The following is a 23,681-nucleotide window of genomic DNA, read 5'->3' on the forward strand; positions in this document are numbered from 1 at the left end:
TTCTCTATTTTCGTTTGTATTTACCCCATCCATAGGGGGTGATTAGGCCTGATTTAATTAGTTTTCCATTGGAAATGAAATTGCTTAAAGAATCATCTGCCATATTTTGTTATTTCATGCCTTTCCATCAAAGAAATACGATTTGTCCAATGGCTAGCTATCCGTGGCAGCGCCACTTTCTTTTTTTTTTTTTTTTGTGGAAAAAGTCTTAGGCTTAATTTTGTTGTTAACATGTTTGTATGTGTGCACAGATGTGTGAATTTCCCTTTCTTACGAAGAATATGTAGCCAGGCTAGAGGTAAAATTTAAATGTTTTATTATTTTTATTATTATTTTAATAATGCATAAGAGAGGAAAATTTAAAAAATATTGAAACCTGCGGTAATTTAGCATTACTTGCAGTTCGTTAGTTGATGCTTTAAGTGTACATAGTGATTTAATATCACTCATGACAAACTCTAAAAAAATTTTCAAAATAAATTTCTATAAAATAATTTGACTATAAAATTTTGATTAGAGGTTTGATACCTACAATAATTTAGTGTCATTCACGGTATCTCAATTTATATTTTAGCGATCCACGATAATTTAACATTATTCATCGTATAACCTAAAGTACATTAAAAAAAATTTATTATTTTGATTATTTTTAATAATTTACAAGAGGAGAGATTTAACCAGCATTAGAGCTCGTGGTGATTTAGTATCACTCACGATGTACCAAGATATTCATAGTGATTTAGTATTACTCGTGAACTTTTAAAGTTATAAGAAAGATGGGATTGAAATATAAAATATTAAGTGAGTATTGATTGTAAAAAAAAGGAAAAGGAAAAAACATGCTGGATCACAACATTGCTACATAACCTCTAATTAAAGAAGAATAAAACATTAAAATTCATCATGTGGAATAGCATCCAATACATGAACATTATGCCAAATCAAGTGAAGACAAAATAAGCACAAGAAAGATAGACTTGGCAAATACGAAATTATTTTGGACAAGAAACGAAATGCAAAAAGAAAAGCCACATAATGCCAAAAAAGAAGTCAAATTGAGATAAGAGAATTTGTTGGTCAGATGTACAATTATGACAAAATAAAAACCATCTGTGGACTTAAAAGTAAATCTAAAATGAGAAAACTAATATGAACATAAGAATAGCGTTTGAAAGATCACTCAACTTTGCACTTAACCTGATATGAACATAAAAGTCGTGTACGAAAAGGTCACTTACCTCTAAAGCTTCACCAATATATTTAGTCGTCTCTTCTTTTGAAAATTTTCTCTCGATTACCTCTCCCCTTCTCCTTTGCAACTATCTCTTTTATAGGTGCTAACTAGGGTTCTCTCACTTAATGATAGAATCAAACAAAAAAGGCAATTTTTATTTTGACTCTGTTTCATTATTTTAGGTTTCAGACTTTCCTTAATTAATTAAAAACATAATTAAGGAGATTTGGGGTAAAAAAATATTATTGTTATCATTATCACAAAAGCCCCTCCTTTTTTATTCCTTTATTCCTTTATTTTATTTATTGTGTTTTTATTAATTTTTAATTTACACTTAAAAATCCGGACAAAATACAATGTTTACAGTTGTCCCTCTTTACTTATTTCATAGGTGAGAGGAGTGAATGTATTTTTTCTAAAATTCTCACCTAAGAAGCAAGTAAAGATAAGAACACATATTTTGTCCGACTGAAAGTACAAAACCAAGACAAATTACTGTAAGTGAAAATAAGAAACCCCCTTAAGGATCGAAAGGCATTTGGACAAAATGTCATGTCCATGCCCCTCTTTACTTGGTTCTCAGGGGTAAAGGGGTGTCAGCTATTACGAGGTTTTAAAAGAGGTGCTAGCCATTATTGGGCTTTAAAAGGGGTTTCTGTCATTATTGGGTTTGAAATGTGTGTCGTCATTGCTAGGCTTCAAGGTGCTTGCCATTACAGGGCTTTAAAAGGAGTGTTTGCCATTATAGGGCTTAAAAAGGGGTGCCAGCCATTACTGGGCTTTAGGATGCCTACCGTTATAAGGCTTGAATAAGGTGCCCGCTATTATAGGGCTTTAAAAGGGTGCCAGCCGTTACAGGGCTTCAGGGTGCCTGCCATTATAAGGCTTTAAAAGGGTGTCAGTCGTTACTGGGTTTCGAGTTGCTTACTGTTACAAGGCTTTAAAAGGGTGCCAGCCATCACTGGGCTTCGAGGTGCTTGTCGTTACAGGCTTTGAAAGGGTGCCAGCCGTTACTAGGCTTCGGGGTGTCTATCGTTACAGGACTTTAAAAGGGTGCCAGTCGTTACTGGGTTTCAAAAAGGTGCCAGCTGTTACTAGACTTCGGGATGCCTGTCGTTACAGGACTTTGAAAGGGTGCCAGCCATTACTGGGCTTCAGGGTGCCTGCCGTTATAGGGCTTTAAAAGGGTGTCAACCGTTACTAGACTTCAGGTTGCTTGTCGTTACAAGGCTTTAAAAGGGTGCCAGCCGTTACTAGGCTTCAGGGTGCCTGTCGTTACAGGGCTTTAAAAGGGTGCCAGCCGTTAATAGGCTTTAAGGTGCCTATCGTTATAGGGCTTTAAAAGGGTGCCAACTGTTACTGAGCTTCAGGGTACCTGCCATTATAGGGCTTTGAAAGGGTGTTAGCTGTTAGTAGGCTTCAGGGTGCCTGTTGTTACAAGGCTTTGAAAGGGTGCCAACCGTTATTAGGCTTCGAGGTGCCTGTTATAGGGCTTTAAAAGTGGTGTTAATGATAGTGATAATGATAATGATGTTGATGAAGATAATGATGATGATATTAGTGAAGACGATGATGATCATGATAATAATGACAGTGATGGTGGTGGTAGTGGTGATAATGATATCGATAATGATGATGATGAAGATGATGGTAACAAGCGAATAAAAAATTAAAAGAGGAAAGAGAAGAAAGGAAAAAAAGGAAAAAAAGAAAAAGAAAAGAAAAAAAAAGGAAAGAAAGAAAAAGGAAAACCCGATATGCAACATTATCCTCTTTGACAAACACCTAACCAGACCTTGGCTGCTTGCATGATCGATTAAGACTTCTTTTTAGTTATACTGATCCTTATAGGTGTTACTGCTCATAATCCCCTGATATATGTTAAATCTAATTAGCCTTTCAACTTCAAAGTCTATCCTTAAGTGCAAGTACTACTGATGCACCTGAAACTGCACTGGTTAATGAGGAGTAGAGTATACCATGTGTAATACCATGAGCATTTATTGAGACAAAAAGGTGCTCCTTTGTTAATGATATGTTCTTATATAAACTGAGAGTGCCAAGTTTATCATTATATTTAAAGAAAGAGGCAACAAATAACTAACAAAGAGAGGGATTCATTTAAAAGAAAAGACCCCGATAGATCACAATGTGAACATGTGCAAAAATATCGAGAATGAAAGATTTGTAATGCTGATAGGATGTCCTTTACTCGTGATTTGTATAATCCCTTTGGGTGCCTTGCTATGTTGCTAAAGATATGCACTTTATGAGTAATGACTGAGTTATTCTAAAAGAAACATTGCTTGGATGGTCACAATAAGAGGTAATACTAGCAATTCAATAGTCTTTAGGCCTCTAATATACTCTAAATTGCCCTTTTAGGATTTCAATCTATCTTCTTAATGTTCTAACTTTTACCTAGGTTGCCCCTTTCAATTTGCAACCTAGCGAGCTCTTTCTTTCATTTTTTTTACTCTAATTTATTGCCTAGGTCGCCCTTTCAGGTTTTCAACCTAGCGAGTCTCTCTCTATTTTTTTCTCTAACTTTTGCCTAGGCCGTCCTTTTAAGTTTTCAACCTAGGGAGCTATTTTCTTTTTTCTTTTTACTCTAACTTTTGCCTAGATCACCCTTTTGGGTTTTTTGACCTTTATGTTTGCCCCAGTTTGGCAAATACCTTTTTTTAGTGTAATAAATGACATAAATATATTTGAATCCTCTCTTTTTTATTTTTTCAAAGACGAAGTTCCAATTCATTCTTAGGCTAACAACTTACCTTTTGCACGGTGTAAGGTTTAGCCACAAATGCAAGATCACCCTTGTAATGGGACGTTGTTAGACATACAAAGTATTTACTCAAAAAATGCTTGATGCATGATGCGTTGAGAATGAGATGTTCTATGTCTCTATCAAGTAGAACTTGATGCATGAGAGTAGTTTATGAAACATAGGATTACTTGTAATTGGAAAAATTTTTATTGCTTGGCTTGTTACCACAATTTAGATACAAGAAGAGCTTTTGAGCAGTAAGCACGTCTAAAATATTTAAAGATTTTTCATGACTTAGTTTAAGACATTCTTGCCTCAATATGATCCACCTAGCCTAACAATCTCTTTTTCTATTTTCATTTTTAATGCTTGCATAGCTAAAAAAACTTATGACTTCATTTAGTAATGTCAATGTCATGTATTATTTGGCACATAGCTTATAAAGGCAATGAAAGAATTAGAATATGTTTTCCATGTTAGGTTGCCTTTCTTGGATGGTAGATAGCGTGATGTGAAGTGATAAGATTGAAAAAGGTCCTCATCCTATGTTAGAAGTAGCAAAAGGTTGAAATGGAGAGTTTCCCTAAATTCAAACACTCGTAGATAAATCAAAAGAAGCTTCACAAGGCATTTGGCTAAGAAATCTCAAAAATGATTCTAATATAAGTGTAAAATGATTATGTCTCACACCTATGCTTTGTCCTTCAAGGAAACATAAAAAAAAAGGAAATAAAGGTCATAAATCCTCAAAAGGATAATCACAGAAAACAAGGCCCATGTCACTAATATAGAGGATAAACAAATATATCCATCATACACTGCTATCCAAACCATATCTCCACCTCATGTTAACTAATTCCATGGTAAAAAGCTTAACAAGAGTATAATGCTATAATGATTTCTCTCACCAGATATAGTGTTTACCCTCATCATTCAGTGTTTGGGAGATAGTGTTTGCTCTCTCTATCCAAATTATCCAATTCTTTTTCCATAAGCTTGGCAATAACCTAAAGTCTCCACCACTCAAAAAGTCAAATTCCAAAAGGATCACAAGGACTTTTATTTGGTTGTAATATGGGCTTAAGGTACAAATGAAGGGTAATAAAAAGAAGGACATTCAAAAGTCAAAGTGAATGCTCAAGATAACTAAGAGCAATAAGAGGAAATTAAGAAGTCAAGCAAGTGTACACCTTGAAAGCCTTGTTAGAATCAAGTAACATGTACAAATGAGGAACTAAAAGAAGCTTTTTTTGCCTTTTCTTGGTATTTCTTTTTCTTTTTCTTTTTTTTGAGCTTTCTTGCTCTTTGTTTTCTTTTCCTTTTTGTCTTTTTATTTTTTAGCTTCTTTTCTTTTCTTTCAACTATTTCTTTTTTTTTTTCACTTTTCCAATCTTGACCCAATTACAAAGAGTAACATCAACTTAGAAGCCTCAACAATTGTAGGAGTGCCCGTCAACTTGACCCAACCAAAATCAATTGCTCTTAGAAGTCGAAAGTATCCTAAATAAGAAGGTAAGAAAGGTGTATAAAATGTTCAATAGGCTAAGGGGTAAGAAAGAAATATTACATAGGCTCAAAGGGGCTACATAAAGGATAAAATATCATGTGAGGATGGCTTTTCAACAGGTGTTGTTAAAAGTGAAAAATGACTGCCTTGATCATCTCTGTATTGAGAAAATAAACTCAAAATGTGATTTCAAATAAGATACAAGCTAAGTTCTAGATTAGGTAAGGGATAAATGGTACCCACATGAAAAGAAAATTATATTAATAGGCTTAAATTCTCACAAGATTCACATAAGCATCATAACATTATGTCTGAGTTAAGCAATATATCATTTAACTAGTCTCCACAAGGAGAGATTGGATCATTCTCAAGTCTATGCATATGAAAAATATAATAGCACCTTTATAGAAGTAACATGAGCACAACAATTTGTAAAATTTTTTGTATTTTTCAATAATAAAAATCAAAGAAAAATGCAAAGATTCCTTCCCGCACCTAAATTAGGTGTTAGGTGTTGTTTATTAAGGGGGAAAAAGTTATCACAAAAAAAAGTGCAAAAACTTGAGGTGGTATCCCCTTCTTTCTCTCTAAGAGGAATATGCATGGGTAACTTGCAAATGCCACTTGAAATCTTAAAATGAAAAACTTTCTAAATGTCATTATTGAGAACAAAGAATAGAACTCTAAGAGAGATATGCAAAAGAATCAATATCTTCAAGACTATTGGTAAAATGGACAAGTTGGCAAAAGGGAGAGGTGCAAACACATGAACATGGCATGAACAAAGCTTAAATAAAGCCAATTTCAATTAAATATAGCCTATGCAAGCATTATCTAATGAAAATATGACTCTGTGAAACAACTCTGATGAATCACAAATGTAATTATATATTAAGGTAGAGTCTTGGTGTGATCTTCCAAGCCAACACTTAACTCTTTTTTTAAGTAGCTAGCAATCTTATATTTCCACAATTTCATGGTGTGCATAGATGTAATTGTGATGTATGAACAATGAATGCATTGACGTAATTCAAAAGTTCATCATCTTGATGGCTTATGATGGTTTAGGCCTTTAAGAAATGAGAGATACATAACTTTCTCCCCATTAATGTCTTTGACTAGTTAGTTTAATGCACTCCCTTATGAAATTATGTAAGCATCCCTTCCACTAGATCCTTATTGAACCTCGAGAAAATGGAGCCTAACCCTTAATCTGAGAGACTAAATCTCTTCATAATTAAGGATAAACAAAGTTGTTCTAGGAATTTATTACTTCTTCGAGAAGAAAATGGAGTAGCGAACTGTTGAGTATATAAGATTAGCATATGAGTTAGCCTTCTAATTTGGAACTATATTGTTTTTTAGATTAATTAGAGTTGATCATCAAGCAATCAAAATTTAGTATTCCTCATTACTTGATGTCTTTTGGAGGGAGGTTAAGTTAAAGTCTTCATTTGAGATTTCACCAATGGGTTCCACAACGAATGAAGATATAATTTTATTAAAATGAGCTTATAATCGCATTACAAAGACTAAGTCTTGATAAGACTTAAATTTACACATTCACTTGACATTATGCTAATCATGCTCAATAATTTCACTAGTGCTTTAAAAAAAGAATCCATGTTAAAAGGAAAAAGAGAAAACAACAAAAAATAATAATAATTGGACGACGTATTATGTCTATTTTCAACAAAAAGAAATAAGATCTTTGATTATTCATGTCATTATTGAATCTCAAAGAAATGGAGACTAACCAACCATTTACAGGTGACTAGGCTACTCCGTAATTGAAGATAAGACATTTCTAATATGTTAACCAACCAAATTAGATGTTAATGGATTCTTTTTTGCATAAAAAATAAAAATAAAATACATCAAATGTTTTGAATTGGCTTAAAATGATTTAATCAATGTAATTCGCACATGCTCTTAGTCTAGTAAGGATGAGAACCCATAGATGTGTGGTAAGGAAATAATGTAGATGCCTTCGTCATGACATATTTTGACACAATAAGTACAGTGCAAAATAATAATCATTTTGGCATAGCATAACACTTTGTTACTCTTTTGCCCAGGGCTTCAATGACATATAAGATGGTGCATGAAGGGAAAGGAGAAGTACAACCTCTCATGTCCTATGTTGGATATGTCCTTAGGGTATGATATTATAAGTCAATTCTTACCTATAAGGTGATCACTAGATTCCATCTAATGTGCAAAGTTTTCCAAGGTAGATCTATGATCTTAAATAAGGCTCCCAAGTCCTTTCCTCTAAAGAGATGGAAAATCTAATTACCAAATATGATCTTTCGAGAGCTTAATAACTCCTTAGGAATTAAATTTAGTAAATAGATATCGATTTGGGTGAAGTATTTACGATGACCTTTGGAGACTTAAAAGTCCCTCAGAAAAACCGTTACTAACTTCTACTAACCTAAAGTACCTTCAGACCTAGGTATAGGGCCTAACATGTGTGTGAGGTTGAATGTGCAAGTGCTCAATGTGTGAAGAGACTATACATACCTCTCAAGTACTAGCCCAATTGCCACTTGTAAAAAAAAGCAAAAATATAAAGCATATAAAAGTCATTAACCTTAAGGTCTCATGTTATCTTTCCTCAGACAAATCATTCTAACAAAATAAAAAAAGGAGAAGAGAAGAAAAAAAATATTAAAAAATGTTGTTTACCATGAGAATAGAGAAAACAACATATAAAAAGGGTATTAAAAATAAACAAAAGGCCAAAAAAATCAACTTGAATGGGATTAACTCTCATAAAAGATCCCCAGTGGAGTCGCCATGCTGTTACGCCCGAATCGTGATCCCCCTGAAAAGGAAGGTCGATAAATGTAAGAGTCGCCACCAAAATTTAAAAGGATAATTTTGAAAAATTTTAAAATAAAATGGTCTATAATAATCAGAATAGGGTTCGGGAGTCGGTTGTGCGTGGGAAAGGTATTAGACACCCTACGACACCCATTTCATAAAAATAGTTACCTTAAATTGATTGCGTAAAATTAATCAGCCTTTTAATAATATCTTAGTTATCCTTTATTGTATATGAAAAATAAAGATAAAAAATAAAGAAAAATAAATTATTTATTTACATGGAAGGACTTGACTTAGGATCAAAGCCTCGGGCCTACGTACCCTATAATGGGGATCAAAGTTTACGTTTAAGTTTTCTTTTAATTTTTTTATTAATTTTTTTATGAAGAGAAGATTATTTTGTGTTATTTAATTATATTTATTTTTAAATAAAAAAATTGACATAAGGATGCATCTCTGGATAAAAGGAAAACAACCAGTATTAAAACTTGTGGTAATTTAGTATCACTTACAGTCCACTGATTGACACTCTAAGTGCACACGATGATTTAGTATCACTTTGGGCAAACCTTAAAGGAAATTTCAAAGTAAATTTTCTATAAAATAATTTAATTTTAAAATTTTAAATACAAAATTAGATACTTGCAATAACTTATTGTCATTCACAGTATCTCATTTAATATTTTTAGGAATTCACGGTGATTTAGTATCACTCATAGAGTAACCTAAAATATGCTAAAAGTTTTATTATTTTTATTATTTTTTAATAATGCATAAGAGAGGAAAATTTAAAAAATATTGAAATATGCGGTAATTTAGTATTACTCGTAGTTCGTCAGTTGATGCTTTAAGTGTACACCGTGATTTAGTATCACTCATGACAAACTCTAAAAGAATTTTCAAAATAAATATCTATAAAATAATTTGACTATAAAATTTTGATTAGAGGTTTGATACCTGCAATGATTTAGTGTCATTCATGATATCTCGATTTATATTTTAGCGATCTATGATGATTTAACATTACTCATGGTATAACCTAAAATACATTAAAAAAATTTCTTATTTTGATTATTTTTTAATAATTTATAAGATGAGAGATTTAACCAGCATTAGAGCTCGCGGTGATTTAGTATCACTCACAGTGTATCAAGATATTCACGATAATTTAGTATTACTCATGAACTTTTAAAGTTATAAGGAAGATGGGATTAAAATATAAAATATTAAGTGAGTATTGATTGTAAAAAAAAGGGAAAAAACACGTTGGATCACAATATTGCTACATAACCTCTAATTAAAGAAGAATAAAATGTTAAAATTCATCATGTGGCATGGCATCCAATACATGAACATTATGCCAAATCAAGTGAAGACAAAATAAGCACAAGAAAGATAGACTTGGAAAATACAAAATTATTTTGGACAAGAAATGAAATGCAAAAAGAAAAGCCATATAATGCCAAAAAAGAAGTCAAATTGAGATAAGAGAATTTGGTGGTCAAATGTACAATTATGACAAAATAAAAACCATTTGTGGACTCAAAAGTAAATCTAAAATGAGAAAACTGATATGAACATAAGAATAGCGTTCGAAAGATCACTCAACTTTGCACCTAACTTGACATGAACATAAAAGTTGTGCACAAAAAGGTCACTTACCTCTAAAGCTTCACCAATATATTCAGTCGTCTCTTCTTCTAAAAATTCCCTCTCGATTACCTCTCCCCTTCTCCTTTACAACTATCTCTTTTATAGGTGCTAACTAGGGTTCTCTCACTTAATGATAGAATCAAACAAAAAAGGCAATTTTTATTTTGACTCTGTTTCATTATTTTAGGTTTCAAACTTTCCTTAATTAATTAAAAACAAATCTCAGTCAAGGCATAATTTTCTCAAATCAAATTTTAAATATTCTAGATTTTCCTTTTTTAAAAAAAAGACAACTTTAATGGGAACATAATTAAGGGGATTTGGGGTAAAAAAAATATTATTGTTATTATTATCACAAAAGCCACTCCTTTTTTATTTCTTTATTCCTTTATTTTATTTATTGTGTTTTTATTAATTTTTAATGTACATTTAAAAATTCAAACAAAATACAGTGTTTACACCAATAAAAAACTAGTAATAAATACATAATGTTAACAAAAAAAACTAACCAAAAACCTACAATATTTCATCATCTTCCAACCCTAAATTAAAAGATGGAAGATGATCAAAGAGGCAAAAATCATTCGTCATATTATGAGAAAATCTAACTAAAAAGTCAATATCTTTATTTTCCCTTATCTGTGTGGTTGAAGATAATACTGTCATCTCCAAAGATGAAGGATCTAGCTTCATCTATCAAGTCTTTAAAAAGATAATTGTAATCAAAACCATTAAGAACAAAGTTCATGGATTCAAAACTATCCAAGAGCACTTGAACAATATTAATTCCCCTTGCCCAGCATAAATGTAATCCTTATATGATACCAATAACCTCAACTATTGTTGGAAGAACTAAAGCCAATTTGCAGCTAAAACCATAGATCTAGCTGTCATTCTGATCACATAAGGTTTCCCCACATTCATTGCTACCATTTTGCCTAATGACGCAATCAACATGAAGCTTGAAAAAATCCACACCATCAGAGTGTATCAATTTTGTCCTAGTTTCTGTTGTTCTAAATAAGGAATAGTTGTTCATTAGTTCCCTATCAATTCAAGCTCTAAACAGACTAGAACTATCATCATTTTGTACAAGCATTTAATCCAAGACAAACAAATTTTTTCAACAATTAACCCAAACATCTCAACAAATATAACCAAAAAGAGTTGCCTGAGGAATTTTACTAGTATAGACTTGACCAATTTCATGTTTTAACCCACTCAACACCCTGTAAATAAACAAAAATCCCCAAAACATATCGTTGAGGACAAATTGATTTCCAGCAATTCACTACATTAGCACAATCCTAAAGGAGGTGCATCAAGTCCTCTATTTGGTTGCATCCCATCTGGCGTCTATCTCTAGCTTAAATCCCTCTTCTATTTTGAAGCTCTATGGTGTGAGCTCTTCCATGTGTAAACAGCCACATGACAAGTTTGATCTTCTCAAGGATCAACCATCTCCAAATTAGCTTCCAAATATTATCCTTTCGATTATGCACATCTGCAAGCAAAAAATAATAGGCAGATTTGACAATAAAAGACCCATCAAAAGAAAATTTTTAAAAGTATTTTTCTTCTCCTCTCTCCTCAAAAGAGGTCCACTCTAATCAGACAGTCAACAACATTAGAGTGAAACCAGCCTCTCAACTTACATCTATCCTAATCACCATCTCCCATCACATAGTCAAATAGCTTCTCATCTTTATTGACAAAACCTTCATAGCCTTGAACAAGATCACTCAAAGGAACATTCATCTCACATTAGCAATCGAACCAAAAAGAAGCAAAGTGACCATTCCTAATTTTCCATTTGACACCTGCTTTAAATTTTTCCCAAACCTCACAAACACTACACCAAGTAAGGGAGGAATTTTGTTCTTTCCTAATAACCAATTTGTTTCCAACATCACATTTGTACTTACTCCTAAGTACCTCTATCCATAGGATCTTCTTAGCGGTTAGGATCTTCCAACCAAGTTTCATTAAAAAAACTTCATTTTGCTTTCTCAAATTCTTAATACCCAGACTACCATTGGATTTATCTTTGGATATTGGCTCCCAATAAATCAAATGAAGATTATGAGTTTCTTCTGTGTGTTCCCAAAAGAAGCTTATGCTATTCTTCTCTGTCTCATTCACCAGCCTTTTAGGTAGAAGCACGGTTTGCATATAACACTGCCTTGATGAAGGTTGCTCTTCCTGCTCTGTTTAAGAATTTTCCTTTTCATCCACTAAGCCTTCTTTGTATCTTTTTAAGAATGGGAACAAAGAAAAAGAGGAATCCCTAAGTATTTTCTCAAATCACCAGTGAAATTGACTCCCACATTCTTGCTTAACTCATAGGCTTCAGAGAAGAACATTGCTAAAACAACACATCTTTGTCTTCAAATTATTCATAGTTTTGCCCTGAGGCCTTGCAAAAGCGAGTCACACATTTCATAATCACTGCTGCTTGGCTGGAGGAAGCCTTCCCAAAGAAGATCAGGTCAGAGCGAAGAAAAGATGGGAGTGGGGACCATCTTTGCAGACCTTAATGTCAAAATTATCTTTAATGTTTATGCATATACAAAATCATAACGTTAAATTTATATATTTTTTTTTTCCTTTTTACTTTTAGGACGATTTTTGTTTTTATCATATTCTGCACCGCCGTCCTAATACTAATTTTTATCCTACCAAATAAACTACGGAGAGGCATTCTCTTTCCATTTTAAACCACACCAAACATAATTCTTTGGATCATTCCATTTTATCATTTATATACCTTCAATTTTGAAACCGAAGGGGATCTAATTGTATGAATTCCTTTCTAGAAATATCCTCTCTTGCCTAAGGGCTTGTTGAATAATTTACGTACAAGTGGGTGAAAAGTGCTTGCTATTTTCGTCTACGCTGCAATTGTATCAATTGGGCTTTACTGCTGAAGCCGATACGTCAAATAGGATTGAGGCTGTCTCCTTTTCTGCCAAACTTTTCCCCCCAAAAAAAAAATATCTGGGTCCATAATTGCAGTCTTGAATATCAACCCCTCATGAACTTTTAGGTGGGCGATGATCATTGAATTGGGAATCGGAGTCTTGGTTTAATAATAGTAAAATATTAAGAAAGAGACCGAAACGTATGAAAAACTTGGACATAAAAGACAATATGAAGGATAGATACTCCGGCCGTTTTTTTTTTAATACATACATATATATATATATATATATAAGTCTTTTTTAAGAAAAAGTATTTGTTTCATATTATATAGCCTTTTAAAATTTAAAGCAATACTTATTAACATGTAATATACTCTTATTTACTCAAACAATTTCAAATAGCGTATTTATTAAGTTTCAGGGGACAAATTTGATAGCCAATATTTTTATGTATTAATTGTATTTCCTAGATCCCATTTGGTTACTAGAAATAAATAAAATAAAATGAAATAAATTAAAAAATAATATAAAAATGAACTAAATCACTTTTTACCTTTGTGATAAGTATGATAAAATTCATTAATATATAGTAAAAATGTAGGAATCATCACACCTTTCAAAAATATCATAAATCATGATTTTCAACTTCATAAATTAAATTATCCCTCTTCTTTATAAATGTGATTTATCATCCGTTTTGATCATCTCATTTTTATTTTATATTTTTTCAATTCATTTTATTCTAATAACCAAACGAGACATTAATCTATTGTACAAATAACCATCTTAAAATACCTATATTTTAAAATGAATGGAATGGAATTTAGTAGATACTGAAAATTGAATCGATCAAAGTATTAATTTAAGGGTTAATGGTTAAAACTATATGTACATAATTTAATCATATTCAAATCATTCATGAATAAAGCATTTCATTAAATCAATTAAACTGGTTGGATTTATTTAAATTTGAATACTGCGTAATTTACCACTTGAAGGTCTTCCACAAAGAACTTGGCAATGTCATCCGTAAGCCCTGCCTCCACAATTTTCACCTACAACATTTAAATCTCCTTGCCCACGAAAAAAAAAAAAAAATCTTATCTTTAAAGACTAACTAATTTTAAATTTTAATCCGGTGCGTGTTTTATACATAGAAGAGAACTTTCCATGGAGTTGATGAAAAGTGAAATGAAAATAGTTGAAAATAAAACAAAGATTAAATTATCTTCAGAGAAGAAAATAGTATTTTCATAAAAAATACAATATTACTTGATTACTTTGAACTATTTCCAAGAGAAATAACATGTCATTGGTGGTGACTATTTTCGAAAATGGATCACATGATGGAAGCGTACCAAAGATCATAAGATCTCAACTATATACATACATACATACATATATACATATTCAGAGTGATCAAATATTACACAATTCACACACCCAAATGCCCGTGCCGAGCTTGAACTCTGGACCTCATGCATATAGGGAGGTGATATTGCTATTAAGATAGCTTATAAATAGCTAACCTCAACTACATTTGAAATACTGGTGATTTTAATATCCTAATATCCTTTTTCACATTGTCAAACATAATAAAAGAATTTAAAACTTAAGTATTCAATTTAATATATACCAATCCAATTGAATTTAATTCAATGAAATCACAAATTATAATAAAATAAAAATAATGAAAAATAAGAACTAGAGATTGAAATGATAAACCGAAACCAGTACAATGCAGGATCCTTGAAAACAATAATTATAATATGAGCAATGAATTGAAACTGTGTACTTCCTATGAAAACAATAATTATAATATGAGCAATAATTATAATATGAGCAATAATTATAATAAACTAACAAATTTGGGCCCTATACTAAATATTCTCACTGATCTTTGTTATAGAGCACTTTTTAAAAGGATTTATTTAGTCTTTATTATAAGATATATGAGAGGTTATTTATAATTATTTTTCAATTTTATTCCTATTTTAATTTGTAAATTCAATTTTACAGTTCATCACATATTATATATTTCTCTCTTTTTATTCTTAATAAGAGTAAAGTTGAAAATTTTTATTTCAAGACACATTTAATAGTTAAATGTTATTTCTTGATTTTAGTGAAATAGTTGAAAGCAAGGTATTGAAAATTAGATTAATTATTAAATTGGTTAAAGTGTTATTTCAAGAGTTAATAATCAAAACTATAATTAAACAATAATCAAGTCAATTATAAGCAAATTATTTTATTAAACTAGTTAAGACATTGGTTTACAATTAATTTACTAGTTCAACTAGATAGATTGACCCATATTTTTATACTATAGTTGAAAGTACCTTATAATACCATTTAAAAAATATAAGACACTTATTAAAGGATTAAATATTTAAAAATGTAAGATATTTTTAGTATTTTAAATTGTAATAATTACCTTTTTTAAAAGTATCCTTATTAAATAATTATTTTATATTTATTTTAGAGTAAAATATCATATTACAGAAGGGTAAATATAAAAAGGTAATATTAATTTAAAAAAATATAATTTTAAATTCTTATAATTTACTCACATTTTATTATTATCTAAAACAATAAAAATATAAAAATATAAGGATTAAAAATATTAAAAATATAAAAATTAATAACAAAAAACAAAATATAAAGATATATTTTTTAATTAAAAATAAATAATTATTTTGTTAAATATAAAATTTAATTTAAAATATTTTATATTTTTTAATAAAAGAATATTAAACTACAAAATTTCCTGCATCCTAATCATTTCAACTCATTAAACATGAAAATAAAAACATAGTACATTAAAAAGCTGGATGAATTTGTCAGAGTCTAAACCCTATATATAATAGACTTTGAAAAGACAAAAGAAAAAATAACCACGGCTATAATAATACAAATCAAATGATTTCTTTGAAACCTTTGTCATAAAAAGCATACCCTTTTCTTTACTTGGTAATAATATAACATAATAAAAATAGTTGTGAAAACAAAAGATACCCTTTTACAAGTCAGCCGCATTCCACTTGCATGGAACTATCAGATGATAGGATCCCATCCCTTATGTTTCTAGAAACCTCCTGCTCAAAATATAAGTAAATAGATTTAAACATAGCTTTTTTAATATATTTTTATAATTGGCAAGTTTTAGTTTGATTCCACAATTTTATAAAATATTTTTTTCATTCCTCTGACATTAATATCAATAAGTATTTTTATATAAGTATTTTTTAAATTTGAAAGCATATTCTAACTTTTGTGAGCTTTTAAAACTTAACTCACATCAACTTTTCATCACTGTAAAAGTATTAGAGAGAGAAAGAGGTTGCAAAGACTAAAGAGACTAAAATGAAGGGACACCAACATGAAACCTTCTGTAAAATTAAAGGATCAAATATGTGTTTGCATAATTTTTTTTTAGAAATAATGAAACTTTTAACCTTTAAATTTGTTTTAGTTATTGATTTGATATTTAAAATTTATTTTTTTAATTTAATCTCTTAATTTTTATTATGCTTTTTTTTAATAATTTAGTGTTAGGGGCATATTTTATTACTTTTGTTATGTATTGAAGACAGCTTTCAAAATGTCAAAATGAGTTTGAATTCTTATGCCAGCGTGATTAAAAAAAAATCAAAAGCACTAATTCAATGTAATAATTGTAATCATATGATTGCGATAAAAAAATAAAATTTCAATTACTTCAAAAATACGAGAAGTCAAAAAGTGTTTTACTCACTGAGATGGTAATTCAATTTAACTTATTCTTTGTGTAATATATTTAAATTTTTATCTAAATACATATTAAGTCATATTTAAGTGTCGTCAAACTTATTTAAGATAATTCTGTCAACGTGAATTTTTTCTTTACATTTGAAAGTTACAAATTCATTTCTTTAACTAATTAGTTAACAACAAGTACTTCTTTAGTAGTGAGCAATTAGAACCATCAATCACAGTGTTAATGAAAATCATATCATAAATCGTAGCACTACAATTTATTGTTAGGAAAGGCAATCATTTAGTCAATGTAATTTTAATTTAATTGTAATTCAGTCATTGAACTTTAACTTATTACAACTCAATTTTTATAATTTTAATTTGATCGTAATTTATTTTTTAAATTTTGACTCGATGTAACTCGATTCCTATAGTTTTAACCCTTCAAAATATCAATCTCTATATTTAAAAAATTATACTCCCTCCATCTTAAATTATAAAATAATTTAAAATAAGATTATGCATACCAATGAAATTCAACAATAACACTTAATAAATTTATTTTTTAAAATAAAAATATAAAATTTTAAAAATACTCTTCATTTAACATAACTTTAAATTCATGTATTTAATTACTCCCTGTATCTCAAATTATAAGGCACTTTTGAAAAAAAAATTCATCTCAAAATATAAGACATTTTAGATAAATTAAGGTTTCATTAAATGTATCAATTTTAATATTATCATTTCTCTCTTTAAAATTAAGTTTCATCCCTTCTCTTTTTAATATATTAAATTATAAATATTTTTGAAAGTTTATATTTTTATTTTAAAAAAATAAAATTATTAAATGTATTTAATGAGGCTTATCAGTATATAAATTTTTCTCAAAAAGCAACTTATAATTTAGAACGGAGGAAGTATTAAACTATAATTATTTTAATTCTCCCTACTTAAAGGGTAATATTAAAAAAATATTATTAATAAAATCTTATTTTTATCAAATTAACTTATATTTTGAAATAATAAAATACTTTTAAAAATATCTTATAATTTGAGATAATTATAATTTTATTTTTTAGAATTTTTAAAATATTAAAAGTTTTAATAATTTAAAATATTAGTTCCTCAAAATCAAATAAGTAATTTCCCCTTTATCAGTGATCCCTTGGCCAAGTCTATGCGCCAAACCAAGTGTAGCTCGTAGACTTGAAGGAGACCAAACTCTCACAGAAAAAACCAGAATGTCACCGATAGTCACTCACTCACTGCACTAGACTCTCATTGCAGAAACTTGCAGCCTATGGCGTCCCCTTGAAGAGAGAAGCCTACGTGTCATGCATTCACGAGCTTCATGACTCGCATGTGCTCATCCACAAGCCACACAGCCAGCCTGCCCTCTTCCATTTAGTAAACTACCAGTATTATTTTACTCTACTTGCTACAATATGATACCTTCATATTATTATTATTATATATTAACCCTATTAGAATTAACATTACTGTTGTCACAAACATCTAGGCGTAGGACAGTTAAAAATCCCACAGTAACTCACACACGGACACTGTCCTACAGGGTCACAGTCTCACAGAGCCCTAAAGATTCCCAAAAACCGTGCACTTTTGTCATACGTGTGGGCATCTACATCTTCTTTTAGATCTCTGCAAGTCCTTTCCTGTCATTTTTATGAAAGTAAAGGCTAGGCACTGGCATGTATAATTAATTATATTTATATATTTGCGTTTGTGTGTACAGGCCACATTGCAGAGCAAAGAAAGTGGCATCCCTCACATGGGTGGGTGTTGGTGGGTAGGACCCATGCACAACCTGGCATTATATAAATGTATAGGACCCACTTGCAGTGTCAGCAGTCCCCCATGTGATGGTGGTGTGCCTGGTGGGGCCCCCACTTTCTTCAATAATGGCATCAAAATAAAGACAGGCCCCACCACCAATTTACACACAACTTGAAAAAGTGAAAAATAATTGAAGGGGAAGGAAAAAACAGAGACAAAACCTGTCATTAGAATCAAAAGAGGAGGGAAGAGGAGGAGGCAAAGGACCAAAGGCAGAGCCAAACAGTAAGAAGAAGAGAGTGCAATTAAGTCTTAAAAAAAAAAAAACTCACTTTTGCTTTCTGATTTGTTTCTTCTTCTTTCTAAATCTTTCCCTTTTCTGTCTAAGTAGAGGGGGTTGAGGTTGACAATTTGTGTATAACAACTAATAGAAGTACAAACAAACTTCAACAAGAGATGAAATATTAGATGGAAGAAGAAATCTCCACTTTTGAGCTTTAAGCCAAGCTTTAGCAATTATACCTTCCCCTCCTACTCCTCATTCACTTTCTTCAACTCAAATTAGTGATTACCCGTCATGGGATTTGTTGAATCAGCCTTGTAGCGTGTTTCTGCTTTTTACAACTTTTTCCCTCTCTTCTTCCTTTCTCTGGCTTGTGCTTCAGCTGTACAAGGACTCTTAGATTTTAACTAACAACATTAAGACTAACATAACTACACTAAGTCCACTCACAATGGGTAAGTAAAAGGGGACGAAATTACAGTGCCAGAAGTTGTTTTCCCTACTACACTCTGATTCTTTCCTGTGTTATTTTTTACCTGTGGTTCTTCAGCTACTACAGAAAATGAGAGAAGAAAAGATTAAATTAAAATGGTACAATAACCACAAAGGGAAGGGGGGGAATGGCGGGACCCCACTTCCTGTACTGAACTGCTTTTTACGTATGCATTTTGTATGGTAGTAAGTAGTATAGTATTGATGATGATGGTGATGGCCATGGTGGTATTGATGATGATGGTGATGATTTTTCTCTACAGATTTGTGTGATGCGGAGGGTTTGTTTGGTTGGTAAAGCTTGCTTGCTTCTCTTCCTGTGGACAAAGCACAAGATGGCCAAATTAAGACCAAATCCACCTTCAATTATATAACACACCAAAAGAACAAATGCTATGCACGTTTAAGACAACAAAGCTGCAACTGAGCTCATGAAAGAATCCACCCAACAAAAGTTAGTTTACCTGAGCTTTGGGATGCTAAATGCCACCACCGGTGCCAGCAGCAAACATTCCGATGGTTCCATGGCCGGAAGAGAACCTGGGTTGAAACCCAGATCAGCAAAAGTTTAGAGCTTTATTAACACTGAAACTCATGGGGTGTGTGGGGAGAAACTTAATAGAATTAAATGTGAATGCCAGATGACAATTATAATGGCACCTGGGCAATTGGCAATTGAAGGTTTTGAAAGATCCCATGTCCAGAGCAGATGCTGCTGGAAGCAATGAACTATTTCCAAATTTAGAGTTAGCAGATGAAACTGAAGCATCTGAACCAATGGCCTCGTTAGGTCCACAGGAGAAGGCAGCCATGTAGTCTCCAGCAGCTTTTGTGGGAGAAGCAAAAGGACTATCAGGGAGATTATGGTCCAAACTGCATTAATTCATTTTTAACCCAATTAGCTATATGAACTCTGAAAGAGAATCAAATTTAGGAAAAGTTCAAATTCTGGAATAAATGCACATAACTTTTAGCATGAACGAAAGGAGGAATTTTTGCTACTCTGGTACCCTTTAGATTATTCCAAGTGATAAAAAAAAGTTGCCTACCATTCTTGCAATTCACGGTCTTCATGACTAGAAGAACTCTGCTTGCCATTGCCTTCAGTATTATTTCCATTTTCTCCATTCACTGCCACCTCTTTAACCGCAGAAACATTGATTGCTTGCTGCAATGGTGGCTGATCAACAGGAATTGATACGGTGCTAGCAGGAGCTGAGCTAGAAACACTCTCTGGAATCAAACAGAAAGCACTACTAAGTTCATTCTTCAGAGGTAACCAAACTGCATTTGAAAATCTTAAAAGATGTAAATCTATACCTTCTGGGGCCTCAGTGCTACTGTGAAATGGAGGAAGAACAAGATTCTGAGAGAATATATTAGGGGAGTGAGTTGGGGAAGGTACAGGACTTCCAGCGGAAAGAGCTCGGTGGTGTTGCTTCTTGATGTCAAGAAGTTGCAGACCCATCAATCTCCTGCTTTGAAGCTCAAGAGCTTGCTCCTCCAGTTTCCTCCTCCACAGCATGTCTTGAGTACTATAGTACATTCTCCCTCCTAAGTTTTTTGTAGAAAAAGATGCTTAGAATATGAAGCTAAGAACGCATTCAAAGAAAGAACATTGAATGGTCAAAGCATTAACATACCAAGTTGGAGATCAAATGGGTCTCTAGCATCAAGTCCAGTAGGAGTACCACAAGGTGAGAAATCTCCCCTATCCACCTGTTGCTGCTGCTGCTGCTTCCTGCAAATGAAGAAGAAGAATGAGTTAAGTGTGATAAATATATACATATACATATATACATATATATATATATATATATATAGTGTGTGTGTGTGTGTGTGTGTTACTGATGAAGATGAAAGGTCAAGACATGAGGAAGGAAGGAGGAGAGAGTGCCTGTACTTGTCTGGAACCTTGCCTTTTTCCTTATAAGGCTTGACGAGAACTCGAGCATCACAAACGAAATGAGGGTTTCCTTTGGACAGAATGAGCTTCACAGTCTCAGGAAAAACGAAGGTCACAAACCCAAACATACGCTTCTGCTGGTATGGGATCCTCACGTCTTGAACAGGCCCATAAATGCTTCAAGCAACATAGTGAAATGACAAGGTTTAGAAGATAATGGAATGAAAGAAAAGAGAAGAGAACAAAATATATAAATCAGTTCAAATTTAAAGGCCAACCTGAAGTAATTTGAAACATCTTCCTCTCTGAAAGTGCTATCAGCTGGGAAGGTCAAGTAAATCTGCCTTGAAGCTGGGTTCACCATTCCAGGACCTCCATTGAGAGAGAACTCACTTCTATCTAACCTGGATCGTCCAAACTTGTGCAAATCCTCGTTCATCATGAGTGCAGCAGCAGCTCTGCAGAAAATCATAGAACAAGAAAGTTAAAAATCTGAACATAATAATAGGGGGGGAAAACACGAGTGTTGCAGTTTTTCTTTGCTGTACCTTTGGCTATCATTTTGTTGCTGTTGTAGCAGAAGATTCATACACTTAGGGGAATATGGGAAAGAAGAAGCCATGAGCTGTGAAGCAGCGGCCAATCTCTGCTGCTGAACACTCTTAGATCTGAGAAGCTCATGACACTGGTCCACCATCTCCATCTTGCTCGGAGACCCCACCACCATTGCAGCACCATCAGCATCTCCAAGCCCACCATGAAGAAACCTGCAAGTATTCCCATTCTTGCAGTACCCTCGAGCGAAGTAAAGACAAGGCTTCCACCCCAAACCAGAATTCAAATCCTCCGAACCCAAACAAGCATCGTTCACGGAGCAGCTCCGGCGGTGCTGCGCCGGCGACCCACTCCAACCAAAACCCCCGGCGCCCAAGGCAGCCCCGGTGGGACTAGAAGACAAATCTGACTGAGAAGGGAAAAACAAATCCGAGCTCTTGGGTCCCAGGGCCGGAGAAGACCCATCATTGAGGAAAGAAAGCTGGTCTTGGAGCTGAAACTCGTCAATCGGGTCGGATCCTCCGTTTCCATAGAAGGGCAAAGAGGAAGACGAAGAAATCAAATCACTCGGAGACTGAAGTTCAGAGAGAGTCGGAGCAGTAGTAGTTGCACTAGTGCAGTTCAAGAGCTTGGAGGAAGTAGAATTCTGTCTGGAAATAGGGACTGGGTTCGAAGTTGCAGAAAGAAAAGGAGATGGCGAAGAAGGAGTTGAAGGAGTAGACGGAGAGTTCGATGGAAGCAATCCCAAGTCGCTTCGTGCTTTGACTACCACAGAGTGAACCAAAGCTTCAGGACCAAACGCTAAGCGAATCATCTCTTTCTCGCCATGATCTTGAATCAGAAGCAGACCCATAATTTTGGAAGCATTCTCAGGGTCCAAGTTCTGGATCCTCGAGAATACTATTCTCGTTGCTTCATACCCATCCATGGCGGATGAAATTCGGGGGGAAAACCTCTTTTTAAAGAAGAAAGCAAAAAAAAAAAAACTAAATTTTTTTGGTTCCGCGAGATCTGTCTCTCTCTGTCAGCTATATTTCTGAGTCCTAAATGAAGTTTCTGTTTCTCATATTCTTCCTGCAAAGGCCAAGAAAAGCAAGTTAAAGGAAGAGAGGAGAGAAATAAGAAAGTGAAGTGGCAAAAGTAGTATTCTCGTGTGGATGATTAAAAGGGGTGGTACTAATGGAGGATGCCTTGGATAAAAGGAAGAAGAAGAGAGAGAAACAAAGATAGTGGCTGAATTTCTCCAATATTATTAATAATTTTTTTTAAAAAAATAAAGCAGAGAAAGTGAACCAAACAGCAACAAAATCAAATCTTTCTTTTTTCCTTCTCACTTTTCAAGGCTTGAAATTGAAGGAGTGAGTGGAGAAGAACACAAAGCTCACCCAAAAGAAAGACGAGAACCATGTTGGTCTTCATCTTCTTGTTGTTGAGGTTAGGGTTGAAAGCAGTCAACTGAGCAGAAAGGCCAAAGCACCGCCTGGGTTAAGGGAGTGCAAGGAGCAGCAGGAGCAGGAGCGGCAGAAGAACCATCAATTGCTTCACTGCTCCTGCTGTGTGTTTTATGGGGTTCTGGGCAACTGAAGTTGAAAGCTTTCTCTCTCTAGTCGCTCGCTCTCTCTAAATCCCAAGATTTTCTTCTCGCACTAGTCCCTACTTGCTACTGCTACATATACACTTACCACTTTCTCTGTCCTTTGAAACTTGCAAATCCGAGACCGGTAGTAGTGGCACCAGCAGCGAGAAAAGCCCTGTGATTTTTCATTCATATATATATATATATATATATGTATTATATAAATTATTATTAATATTAGTGATATTTTTTCTATCAATATTAACGCTGGTATTAAATTCCGAAAAGTAGTAGCTTGCGAATATTAAGAGAAGAGCCCGCCAACTCCACTCCATGGAACAGAAGACAGTAGCGTAGGAAATAAAACTCGGACATGGTGGGTCTCCCGCTTGTGATTGTTTTTATATAACAGTTTGA

At 32.9% G+C, this 23,681-nt stretch overlaps 1 protein-coding gene across 2 annotated transcripts; it reads right to left on the bottom strand.

Annotated features, from left to right (window-relative positions):
- Positions 1-18,642: 18,642 nt before the first annotated feature.
- Positions 18,643-23,433, bottom strand: LOC129315764 (zinc finger CCCH domain-containing protein 53-like). Of its 2 annotated transcripts, none has more exons than XM_054959785.1 (10): positions 23,074-23,433; positions 21,682-22,762; positions 21,412-21,591; positions 21,131-21,310; positions 20,871-20,968; positions 20,548-20,781; positions 20,277-20,460; positions 19,888-20,100; positions 19,692-19,767; positions 18,643-19,544 (listed from the first exon to the last, which is right to left on the bottom strand). In XM_054959785.1, exons 2-9 carry the CDS (start codon positions 22,614-22,616, stop codon positions 19,707-19,709), a joined length of 2,085 nt encoding a protein of 694 aa, XP_054815760.1. In that variant the 5' UTR covers positions 22,617-22,762; positions 23,074-23,433; the 3' UTR covers positions 18,643-19,544; positions 19,692-19,706. The 2 variants fall into 2 exon arrangements, with proteins under 2 accessions (XP_054815760.1, XP_054815759.1); XM_054959784.1 differs by having other exon boundaries at positions 21,125-21,310.
- Between the last annotated feature and the right edge of the window lie 248 nt (positions 23,434-23,681).

Source organism: Prosopis cineraria, unplaced genomic scaffold, assembly GCF_029017545.1.
Source record: "Prosopis cineraria cultivar Desert tree isolate PC_DT_omini unplaced genomic scaffold, ASM2901754v1 PC7, whole genome shotgun sequence".
NCBI lineage: Eukaryota > Viridiplantae > Streptophyta > Magnoliopsida > Fabales > Fabaceae > Prosopis > Prosopis cineraria.

Coding starts and splice junctions, on each gene's coding strand:
- LOC129315764 (XM_054959784.1), bottom strand. CDS start 22,616: ATGGATGGGTATGAAGCAACGAGAATAGTATTCTCGAGGATCCAGAAC. Junction 20,969..21,124: donor AAGGTTCCAGACAAGTACAG/GCACTCTCTCCT, acceptor CTTCATTTGCAG/GAAGCAGCAGCAGCAGCAAC. Junction 19,768..19,887: donor TTCAATTGCCAATTGCCCAG/GTGCCATTATAA, acceptor GTTTCAACCCAG/GTTCTCTTCCGGCCATGGAA.